The 12,521-nt window shown below is 43.4% G+C and overlaps 1 protein-coding gene across 1 annotated transcript in view; it reads left to right on the top strand.

The window, feature by feature from the left end:
• The window catches only part of VPS37D (VPS37D subunit of ESCRT-I), a 48,330-nt gene that overhangs the window by 19,673 nt on the left and 16,136 nt on the right, over positions 1-12,521 (top strand). The window contains exon 3 of the mRNA XM_089657348.1: positions 158-240. Within this exon, the coding sequence (XP_089513474.1) occupies positions 158-240 (83 nt within the window). The remainder of the gene's footprint in view (positions 1-157; positions 241-12,521) is intronic.

Genomic DNA, 12,521 nt, shown 5'->3' with positions numbered 1-12,521 from the left:
TTGTATTTCTATTTCCTCCTCTTGTACATAGCACATCACCCTCATAGTCTGCCAAATGTTTTGTAATGTGATCAATAGAAATGAGTCATTGGAGCCAGTGTTAAAGCCCAGGTACAGTACACCAAGAGGAAACTAATTATTTCTTTATCTTTTCCAGAGTGCCTCTTGCAGGAATGTAATCCACATGTTGCACTCAGCCACCTGCAGGAGGAGCTGCAGAGTACCGAGGCAGAATGTGAGGTCAGTATCATCTCAAGTGAAAGGAACAAACTGTAATTGATAATAATTGTGTGTCTTATGCAGGACATGTCAAAAGGAAGATCAGGTCTTGTAAATGTCAGATCTTCCCTAAGGCAATGTAGCCAGGAGCCTAGAGCTTGGTGGGTGAGCAGGGTGCCCAGCCACACCATTTATGGCTCTGCAGTACATAGGGGAAATTGCATAATTGGTCAAAGCTGTGTACCTGCTAGTCTTTCACAAGGGAAGGTGCACTTGTAGGCAGTTTGTGTGTGATGGGGCAAGCCTTGGCAGTACAGACAAATTTGGTGGCTTCACTGTGCCTATTGCAAGCCATATCCATGTCAGTTAAAGAAATGGGAGGCCAAACGATGCTACAGTGCAAATGGGGTGGCTTTTCTGTACCTATTACAATCCGTATTACTGGCAGTTAAATAAATGAGCTGCTAAAGATGCTTCAGTGCAGATAGGATGGCTTTTCTGTGCCTATTGCAGTTCATATCAATGTCCATTGAAAAGATGGTGGCGGGGGAACAGATATTACATTGCCTAGGACCCCGTTCTGAATTAGTCTTTCTCAGGGTCCTGTTGCCCAGATAATCTTATCTAATTTAGCTTTTTCCTCTTCCATACTACACTGGAAACCTAAAGGTGGTCATGATTCCTTGTTCATTTGTTGGAAGAGGCTTTACTTGTCCATCCTGGAACTGAAATAGTAAAGGACTCCATATTGTACATGTATATGCCATTGATGGATGTGTTTCAAAAATGTAAGGGGATATTTAAATAAGCAAAGTTTATAAGCGAATATTTGAATGTATTCGCTGCTTTATGCTGTGGCAATGATCTACCACAAAATATGTTGAATGTTATTACACAAATTTCTCATTTCTTAAAAAGAACTACAAATCAGTTTATGAAATACACTCATCAAAATAAAAAACAGCACAGAACACTGTTCTTGATCATTCATTTATTCAAGGGCACAGAGGTAGAAGTTCCATCTTTAGGAGAATAGGTAACTGGCAATGAAAAAATGTTAGTCAGCAAGAATACCCTTGCCTACTTCCACCATGCTTCAGTTTCTTGCTAGTGTCTTAGGAGAATGGACATATTTTCTCCTTAAAGAAAAACAAGAAAAATGTTTTCCTTTTTATCAAAACATTTTTTAAATCAAGATTCTTAATTAAATACAGTGCCAAGAAAGCCACCTTTGCAGTTTTCCAGATCGGCTGATTTTTATCGCTGCCTTAGCCACAGAGCACTTTACAGGTCCAGGGCCTTAATACAGCTGTCTGAATAAATCCTGTCTCTGAAGACTTCTTGGAGCATGCCCAATGGAAGGGTGAAGTCAATAAGCTGCAGTAAGTACATTGCCCTGTGTATGCGATTGCGCCATTCATCTGCCTCTCCCACCTTTGGCCTAAGAAAGATGATCACCAGCTTCCCATAGGAGTCCTAGAGTAAGTCCTTGCTGCAACCTATGGCTATGGCTAGACTATGCAACTTCTGCTGCTTCTGTATGTGGTGGTGCTTTATAAGTGCAAGGGAACAAAACACTTGTTTATGTACAGTAAATGCACAGAAAGATATTCAGTGCTCAGTGTAAACGCTCGCATAAAGTCCAAGAGAGTCTTTAGTGTGATGGCCAAGCAGAAAAGTTAATCATGCAGCTCCTATAACAAGTCTGGGACCGATCCAGTTCATGTACATGTAAGAAAACAAGGGTTGCAAGGGCGCAGGAATCTGTTTAAAAAAAAAACAACATTTATTGGTAAAAACATAGCACACTTACATATAGAGTTGCATGTGTTTGGCTCAGAGTGCTAAAATTTAGAATTTCAAACTCTGAACCTGAAAGTACTTAATACTTTTGTTATGTTTTCTGTCTGCTAAGAGATGATGCCTTTGTTGCTGGATGCACCAGTCCTTTATTGCTGCACTCTTACGTTATAATCAGGTTATTTAGTATCATCACAGGAATACAGAAGTGTACATCCTCTTCTATTACCGTCTGTACACACTCTCCCTGATTACCCAAGATGGCTGCCGTGCCGTCTGACCTGTGTGTCATTCCTTGTTGGAGCCACTAGTTAAGGTGACAGAGCATGTAAACATATTCAGCTATAAATACTGTATAATAATATAATAATAACACCTTTCTTCTCACCAAAAAACCCCAAAATAAAACAAGAACAACAATTAGAAAACCCAATAACAACAATAACCATTTGAAACACAGTTCATCCACAGGAACAGGGACAGTATCTCTGAAAGGTGAAGACTAGTCTTCTGAAGAAAGTTGTGGGGACAAATTAGTAGCAGGATGTTTCCAGGGCCTATACGAGGGCCGACGGAAATCTCGTATTCTTTCTTGAAGCTGAAAGCGGTCAGGAGGGAGGCGGTGTAGTTGCGGATGGTCACTGTGAGACAGGACGTTGGAGGTGACAGGATCGGAAGAAAGGGGGACCGGTTGGGTCGGAGAGGGTACAATGGAGTCAGGAGAAGCCTCCGATCCAGAGCCACAGGCTCCCACAGGCAGTGAATTCAAGTTTTCAGAGTCAACCCAAACTCCATTCTAGATGTCTTTTGTTACGCTGGGTGTGGACACCAGAGGCCTTGGGGTCAAAGAAGTTGTGAAGGATTCAGGTAACCAGGAACGAGTTGCTCTGCATTCTGTCTGGTAATAGAACCATCTTCCAGGCCAACTCTGTACACCTTGGGTCCCAAAAATTCTACAATGGTAGCGGGCAGCCACCGAGTCTCGGAACAACAAGTTCGGATCCAGACCTCTTTGTGGGCTGTAAAAATGGGAGACTCTTTGGTAGTAACCACCTTCTCTTGGGATTGCAGTACATGTTCATGGATGGTCTGAGGGCGAAGCATGTCAAAAGCAGTCCATGGTTTTCTTCCCAGCATAAGCTCAGCTGGTGTTCTACCAGTGGTAGCATATGGTGTAGTTGCTGATGCGACAAGGACTTCTGGCTAGTTGCAGCCACTGTGGCCTTGAAATAGTTCTTGAAAGTCTGTACAAACCGCTCTGCTTGACCATTCGTTGCTGGGTGATAAGGCGTGGTTAACTTGTGCTTGATCTTATAAGCAGTAAGAAAACTCTGAAACTCTTGGCTTGTGAATTGGGCACCGTTATCTGTGACAATCTCCCTGGGATATCCACATGTAGCCACCAGGTGCAATAGTATGGAAATCGTTGCCTTCGCAGTTGGCTGGGTAATTGGAATGACCTCAGGCCATTTTGAATGGGTGTCCATTACAATCAAGAAGGTTTGACCCTTTATAGGACCTGGAAAATCCAAGGGAAGGCAAAACCAGGAAACCATGAGCCAAGACCAGGGCTGAATACATCCTTGTGGAGGGTCTCTGGCAGTTTGTGCACATCCTACACAAGAATTGACATATTCTGTGATGTCTGCATCCAAGTTTGGCCACCACATATAACCTTGTGCTTTCTGTTTCATTCGTGTGGTTTCTGGGTGACCAGTATGTAGCAAGTCCAAGATATGCCTCTGGAGGGACATTGGAACACTCGGTTTCCCCATAGGACACAATTATCGTTCACAAACAATTCCATACGTTTCCGGTAGTAAGGTTCATAATCCTGTGTTACAGTCACTTGCCAACCGGTTTGTATAAAGGAGAGTACTGTTTTCCGGAAAGTATCATTGGCTGTATGGGCAGCTATCTCTCCAGAAGACAGGAAGCGTGTGGTGGTGTACTGACAACTCTTGACAGATGGAGAAGAGGCTGAGGGCATTTCTGTTAGCTGGGACATTGTATCTGCATTAGCATTGGCATCATGGCTTCGATATTTTATTCGGTAGCTGTATGCACCCAAACATAGGGCATAGCGTTGGAGACGGGCTGCAGTTGTCTGAGAGATGCCTTTGCCAGGGCTAAAAATCAGAAGAAGTGGTTTATGATCTGTTAATATGGTAAACTCTCTACCATACAGGTAAAGGTGAAACTTCTGAATTGCCCATATTAACGCAAGTGCTTCTTTATCAATTTGGGAGTAGTTGCTTTCTGTCTCTGTCAAGGATCTGGAGGCGAAGGCCACTGGTTTCTCAGACCCCTCTGGTAGGAGGTGGGACAGTACCTGTTCTGTCTCTCCAATCTAAACATTGATAGTGTGATCTCTGTAACTTACAGTTGTGATGAGAGTGATAACTTCAACCTCAGTTGGAGTCTACAGTCAGTGACTCAATCGATAAGACATCTTGTAGATCTTGTGAAGTTTATTCCAGAAACTGAGAGAATCTTACAACAATGAACATTCGATAGGTCAGAAGATCATAATGTTTCCTGCTCCATGAGATGAGGCTAGAGCTGCAGTGCATTTCTGGGAAAGAGGGAGGGCTATCTATACAGCATTAATTAAACCAAAGGAAAGGGAGGAGCAGAAACAAAATATAGAAACACTTAAAGGCATATGACAGTCAATATGACAGTCATGTGAAACATGACACTCCCCGTCGAAATCTATGATTTCTATTATAATAAACTTTAGTTCAAGTCCAAAATCATCAGAAGGAAAGGCTATCATGACCTTGTCGTTGTTAGAGATGATTTTGTGAAGTCTGAGGTTTGCAGTGGCAAGCATGTTCTGGGTTCTAGTAAGAAGGTCAATAGCTTCTTCTTCACTGGGCAGAGATTTGAGTCCATTTTCTACATAGAAATTCCTTTCGATGAACTGTCTTGCATCAGATCCAAATTCTTTCTCACCCTCTTGAGCTGTTTTCCTCAGTCCATAAATTGCTACTGCAGGAGAAGGACTGTTACCAAAAACATGTACCTTCATTCGGTAGTCTATGACTTCATCGTTGACATCATTATTGCGGTACCATCGGAACCAGAGGAAGTTTCTGTAGTCTTCACGGACTATGAAACAGTGGAACATCTGCTGAATGTCAGCCATAACAGCAATTGGCTCTTGTCTGAAGCAAAGTAAAACTCCTATGAGATTGTTGTTCAGATTAGGCCCAGTGAGAAGATTGTCATTGAGGGAGACACCTTCATGATGAGCACTTGAGTCAAAGACCAGCCTAATCTGATCAGGCTTGCGAGGATGGTAGACACCAAAGCATGGTAGATACCAACATTCTTCTCCTTCCATAAGAAGAGGTGCAGGCTCAGCATGATCTCTCTCAAACACCTTCTGCATAAAGTCCACAAAGTGCTTTTTCATTTCAGGCTTCTGGTTCAAACTGCGATTTAAAGAAAAAAAACGTGATTCTGCGTGTACCCTGTTGTTTGGTAGTCTCTTTCTTGGGGTATGAAATGGTAGAGGTGCTACCCAACTGTTGGAATCATCTTGGTAGAACTCTTTACTCATGGTTTTTAAGAATTCTTTGTCCTCTATGGCAGCTGCTAACTCATTGTCTTTAGTGGTTACCTCGAACACTGTGTTGCCGATGTTGTCATCCCAGAGATTAAGAGCTTTCTTATTGTCTTGTATGATGTGCTGTTGTGCACCTTTTTCAAACAGTCTTTCTTTCACAATATATTTATGTAGTCGTTTTGCAGAACAAGTTGTTCGTCCATTTGACAGGAAATGTGTTTTAAAGGAAGAGACTGAGTAGGACCTCCTGTCCTTGCCTAGACAGACATTGCCTATGATGACCCATCCTAGATCCAGACGCTGAACATATGGTGCATTGTGTGGACCGTTGATTTGATGACGAATTTTGTGCACCCTTAGGATGTCTCAACCAAGTAACAGCAGGATATCGGCACTTTCATCGAGGGCTGGTATTTGGTTGGCTATGTGCTTTAAGTGAGAATGGTGAAAAGCAGCTTCAGGAGTAGGGATCTCCTCTTTGATGCTTGGAATCTGGTTGAACTCAGTGATAGTGGGCAAAGATATTTCCACATTGTCATTCAGAGGAGCAACTATAAGACCACTGGCTCTCCTACCTAAGACTTCTGTAGTTCCCGGAACAAGTGCTTAGAGTATAAGGCAGAGCATCTCCAGTTATGTTCAACAGTTCAAAAAACTGTGTTCTTGTAAGAGATCTGTTACTCTGATCATCCAGAATAGTATACAGTCTTATGGCCTTTTCAGGTTGACCTTTGGGGTATACAAGCATATCTTTGCACAAGATTTGTCGCAGAATCCTTCTCCACAGACGTCTGTACATGTAGAGAACACTGTGGTGGTAGGTGCTGCTTGATCTGGGCGCTCCCTGCCTTCCTTTGCCTCAGGAAGTTTGTTTGTGAGCGTAGTAGAGTTGTGTGAATATTGGTGAAGAGCTTGCAAATGGTCATCACTGTCACACTCTATACATTTGATGATCGCTTTACAGTCCTTTGCAAAGTGTTCTGTGGAGGCACAGCATTTGTAGCAAACCCTAAATTTCTTCAAAAGTTCCTTACGTTCTTGGAGGGTTTTCTTTCTGAAGTGGATGTGGTTTGTTATGTATTGGACACTGGCGATTTGGGGCCTCAATTCTCTAGTTTTGATCAGTCTTTTCAAGAACTGTAGCAGGTGCAGGTAGAACATTAGTCCTTTTCACTAACGCTGGACCTCTACGGTCTCTGTGCGACATACGTGTGTTTGTTGGTCTTGGAGAGAGTGTACTGAGAAGGTTACAGTCCCCATATGAGAAACTTGGGTCATTCTTAGTGTCTGCAATTCTTTTGATGAACTCGCAGAAGTAGGAAAAAGGAGAAAAGGCAACTCTATGTTCTTCCTTATACTTTGATCCAAGCGCTGCCCATCTTTCTTGAATTCCATATGGTAGCTTGAGAACAATAGATTTGATGCCGTGAAGTGTCAAGGTAACTGAGACCAGGTAAGTTGATGTCAGCCTTAGCAAGTTGAAGTTCTAATGGAACATCGCTGAGTTCTTGAAACTTTAGATTGTCGTTTTCAGAAATCCGTGGGAAGCTTTGCAGCCTTTTGAATAAAGCATCTTCAGTGGCCTCTGGGCTGCCAAAGGTATGTTCCAGTCTGCCCCAAGTAGCATTAAGGCCTGCAGAAGGGTTGTCAATGTGAACTGCTTTGAGCCTCTTGATGTGTTCAGTAGACTGGGGACCTAGCCATCTGATGAGTAGATCTATTTCCTCTGTGGCATTGATGTCTAGGTCACTCATTGTGGCCTTAAAAGTGGATTTCCAGCCTCTGTAATTTTCAGGCTTGTCATCAAACTTGGTGAGGCCTGTCTTACAAGCTCTCTGCGGAGCATGTATTTAGCAAACTGTAACATGTCTGTGTTTTCAGACTTTAGGTGCATGACTGCAGGTGGAGCAGAGTTGGTTGTGACGGTTGGTGGACTTACGTGGAGTGATTTGGGAACATATGTGCTGCTGAAGCATTCAATGCCAGAGCTGGCTTAAAGTCCATTGGCATGTTGGTTTGTAGAGTAGTGCGTTTGCTAGGAGGTACTCTGTTGGTGCCAAAGTATGATGGACGGTCTATTAAATACACATCAGTGTCTGCGGCTAGCTGAGATGCTGCAGTTTGATGTATTGGAGGATATAAGGGCAAATGGTCTTGAGGTACAGTAGGTGCAGAGAAGAGACTTTGATTGAGTACTTTGGCTGCTGTGACAGGGAGTTGACGTTCTGGAGAGGAGTGTGAAGAATCTGAGACATAAGATACAACTGAGTGTCTGGAACTGTTGTCTCTTTCGTTTTCACTAACAGCTTGTTCTAAGACCTTTAATGTTGCCATGGCTGTGGCATGCTCACATTGTTTTTCCAAAACTTCAATTTCTGCCTTTTGGCGTGTGGCTTCAGCTTCTTTCTCTGCTTTCTGATGTGCGGCCTGAGCCTCCATTTCTGCTTTCTTATTTGCGACCTGAGTCTCTATTTCTGCGGCCTGAGCCTCTATTTCTGCCTTTTTATGTGTGACCTGAGCCTCCATTTCTGCTGTCTTATATGCGGCTTGTGCCTCTATTTCTGTGGCCTGAGCCTCTCTTTTTGCTTTCTGATGCGCAACCTTAGCCTCCATTTCTGCAGCCTAAGCCTCTATTTTTGCTTTCTTTTGGGCGAAAGCTGCCTGAATTTTAGAAGCTTCAGCATCAGCACGGGCCTTTATTAGTTGTTGACTGAGTGTAGAAGACCTTGATTGTATGGATTTGGAAGATCTTGAGGAGCGTCTAGTAGATGCAGAGCGATAAGTTCTGGATTCATGGAGCTGTGTTATTCTCACTTCTGCCTTTGTCTTTGTTCGCACCACTAAATTGGCTCTTTCAAGATTGAGCTCCTCAAAACTCATTAATTCTTCCAATGACCTTTGAGTGTCGTGCCGCTTTAACTAAGCAATATATTTAACACACAGTCTTTGATAATTCTCATAAGCAACATTCAATTGCCCTCTAGTTGTATTGGCTCATGAGATTGTTGGGAGAGAGCAGACATGCATTTAACAGTGTTAATCCATAAGTCATTAATATTAGACAGCAATTCTAACTTGTCAGCATTAAGATTTTCTTGCACTTTCCAGGTTGGATTTCTTAAGCGTTTTTCTATTTTATCTAAGTTCTGCTCTGGATGAAGCTCTGATTGTGGTTGTGTATTGGTTTCTCCAGACTGTATATTACTTTCCTGAAACATCATGTTAGCAAGGAGAGGGGTTGATAGAAAGTTTACAGAGAAATGTATCACTTTTCCTGTGGCTGAGTTCAGGTTTCCTAGGCAATGATTGCAGAAAGATTTTCTTTTTCTTTCTAATAAGTTCACAGACAATCCATGTGGTAATGTATACAGATGCAGTGAATAAACTTGCAGTTGTAAAACTTTCACATCAATAATTTGTCCTGACACTGATGAGTGTTATGCTGGGATATACTTGGAGGCATGTACAGACTTGTGTAGAGGTGGCTGCACTCTCTGTAGCTGTTATATCCAGTATCCATGTAACATCTCACTGTGTATTCTAGCTAGCAAGGATTCTTATGAAGACATTTCACTGATCCTTTGACTTGCAAGGATCTATGAAGAATTTCACTGATCTTTTGACTGTTTAGTCTCTCCAATCTAAGCATTGATAGTGTGACCTCTGTAACTTACAGTTGTGATGAGATAGCGATAACTTCAACCTCAGTTGGAGTCCACAGTCAGTGACTCAATTGATAAGACATCTTGTAGATCTTGTGAAGTTTATTCCAGAAACTGAGAGAATCTTACAACAATGAACATTTGATAGGTCAAAAGATCATAATGTTTCCTGCTCCAAGACATGAGGCTAGAGCTGCAATGCATTTCTGGGAAAGGGGGAGGGCTATCTATACAGCATTAACTAGACCAAAGGAAAGGGAGGAGCAGAAACAAAATATAGAAACACTTAAAGGCATATGACAGTCAATTTGACAGTCATGTGAAACATGACAGTACTGCAGACCATAAGGAGAGGCATCACAATCAAAGGTGACAGGCTTGTGGAGGTCATAATGTACAAGCATGTGTGACGCCAACAGTTTACGTTTAGAGATCTCAAAAGCTTGTTGACATTCAGCTGACCACTCCCATCTGGAGTGTTTCTCCAGGAGCTTATGCAGTGGGAACAAAGTGTGAGCTAGGTCTGGAAGAAATTTACTATAGTAAGGTACGATTGTAGTTGCTGAACATTTGTTGGGGCTGGTGCCTTGACTAAACCATCAACCTTGGCTTCAGTGGTGTGTATACCTTCAGCATCTACTAGGTGGCCACAAAACTCCAATTTAGGTGACATGAATTTGCATTTTGCTAAGTTCACCTTGAGACCCTGGTCTTGGAGTCTTTGCAAAACAAGCTCTACGTTCCGCTTGTGTTCTTGGTCTGTCCAACCAGTGATGAGCATATCATCTAACAGACACTGCGTGAAGGGAATGTCTGCTAAAATTTCATCCATCTTTCTCTGTCAGATGGCTGGCGCAGATACTATGCCAAACACCATCCAATTGTATTTGTACAACCCCTTGTGGGTGTTAATGGTGAGGTATTTTCGACATGAAGGGTGGACCTCAAACTATAAGTAAGTTAGTCCGAGATTCCAGCAAGTGAGGCGAAGATGTCATCTACTCTGGGTAGAGGATACTGGTCTACCTCCAGTTGGGTATTTAGTGCCATATGAAAATCCCACAAATGCACAAGTCCCCATTTGATTTCTTTACTAGCACAATAGGTGAGGCCCATTCACTGTGTTCTTTACTTTATCATTTACTTTGGAAATGATACCCTCTTCTTCTAGCCAGAATAGTTCAGCTTCCAGTCCTGCTCAAAGTGCAAATGGTACTGTGAGAGCTTTGAAGAATCTAAGATGACCATTTGGTTTCAGCTTCAGCCTCACACAGTCATTTTTGATTTTCCCCAAACGTTCATCAAAAACCTCAGGGAACCGCTGTTTCAAGGACTTCACCCATCCATCATTTTTTCCTGATGGGACTGTAAATGTGTTGCAAGGGTTCTGGATTATATTTGGCATTCCCAGATGAGCAATCCATTCTCTGCCAAAGAGAGGCGGTCTTCCTTGTTTCAGGATATACAGCGGTAGTCTCTTTTGTCTGGCCCTTGTATGATACCTGTACCTTTGCACAACCGAGCGAGTGGAGTATTTGCATAGAGTATGTCTGCAGCTTGATAAGAGTTGGGTGGGCAGCTGCCAGAATCTGAAGTTGTCTCCACTGTTTTTGTGTGATAACTGAAACTGCAGGTCCTGTGTCTACATCCATCTTTAGTGTTTTTCCCTCAATGGTTACTTTTACTGTCATTGCAGAGGTTGATGAGTGCAGGTGCTGTATAGATAATCTGTGTAATGCTTCCTCATTGTTTGACTCAAATGATGGTGCATGTTTTTCTACCTTGGAAGTATTCTTCTTGGGGTACTGAGATTGCTTTTCTAGCACACCCCTGCTATGGCAGACCTATCTGAGATAGCCCATTTTTCCACAGTGATGACAAGTCTGATCCTTAAACCGGCAGTATGTGGAATCATGGTCTGCATTACCGCAACGGTAGCACGCTGACTTGGGTTGGGGGTCTGTATTTCTAGTTGGACATAGCTGGAGTAACGGCTGTTCTGAAAATTTCTTCTTTCACTCATTCCATGTGACCCTAAGGGTTCAATTCCTCTGTATCCCTGACAGCCATTTTCATAGCTGATGCTATCTCAGTTGCCCTTGTAGGGGTAAGTTCCTTTTCTGTCAGAAGTCTCTTTTGAATATTTTCACTATTTAGTCCCAGGACAAACTTGTTCCTCAATGCAGTAGATAGGTACTCCCCAAATATACAGGTGGAGGCCAGTTTGCGAAGGGCTACCACATATGCCTTAATCTCTTCGGCTGGCTGCTGTTGCCGCTTTTTAACGGTTTGGGCTGAAAATGATCCTCTAATTCAGGGGTTCTCAAACTTTTTAAACAGGGGGCCAGTTCACTGTCCCTCAGACCGTTGGAGGGCCGGACTATAGTTTAAAAAAAAAAACTATGAACAAATGCGGACACAGTACAGGATATGACCAAAGACTGCGGACATACAACAGCGGCGGGAATACTGGACCGGCCGCTCCATAAGATGCACAGACATTTCCCCCCAAGTGTGTCTTATGGAGCACAATAGTGCCCCATCATTGGTGTCAGTGGGAGGAGTAGTGCCCCATCATTGGTGTCAGTGGGAAGAATCGTGCCCCATCATTGGTGTCAGTGGGAAGAAACGTGCCCCATCATTGGTGTCAGTGGGAGAAATAGTGCCCCATCATTGGTGTCAGTGGGAAGAATCGTGCCCCATCATTGGTGTCAGTGGGAGGAATCGTGCCCCATCATTGGTGTCAGTGGGAGGAATAGTGCCCCATCATTAGTGTCAGTAGGAGGAATAGTGCCCCATCATTGGTGTCAGTGGGAAGAAACGTGCCCCATCATTGGTGTCAGTGGGAGGAATAGTGCCCCATCATTGGTGTCAGTGGGAGGAATAGTGCCCCATCATTAATGTCAGTGGGGGGAGGAATAGTGCCCCACTGTTGGTGTCAGTGGGGGGAGGAATAGTGCCCCATTGTTGGTGTCAGTGTGGGGGAGGGGGGGATAGTGCCCCATCATTGGTGTTAGTGGGGGAAGGGGATAGTGTCCCAACATTGGTGTCAGTGGGAGGAATAGTGCCCCATCTTTGGTGTCAGTGGGAGGAATAGTACGTCATTGATGTCAGTGGGGGGGAATAGTGCCCCGTCATTGGTGTCAGTGGGGGGATAGTGTCCCAACATTGGTGTCAGTGGGAGGAATAGTACCCCATCATTGGTGTCAGTGGGGGAAGGAATAGTGTTCCATAGTTGGTGTCAGTGGGGGGTGGAATAGTGCCCC

Source organism: Staurois parvus, unplaced genomic scaffold (assembly GCF_062004578.1).
Source record: "Staurois parvus isolate SC_StPar_1 unplaced genomic scaffold, SC_StPar_1.0 ptg000029l, whole genome shotgun sequence".
Taxonomy (NCBI): Eukaryota; Metazoa; Chordata; class Amphibia; order Anura; family Ranidae; genus Staurois; species Staurois parvus.
The sequence above is the reverse complement of the archived record's forward strand: the minus strand, read 5'-3'. Positions and strand labels throughout refer to the sequence as shown.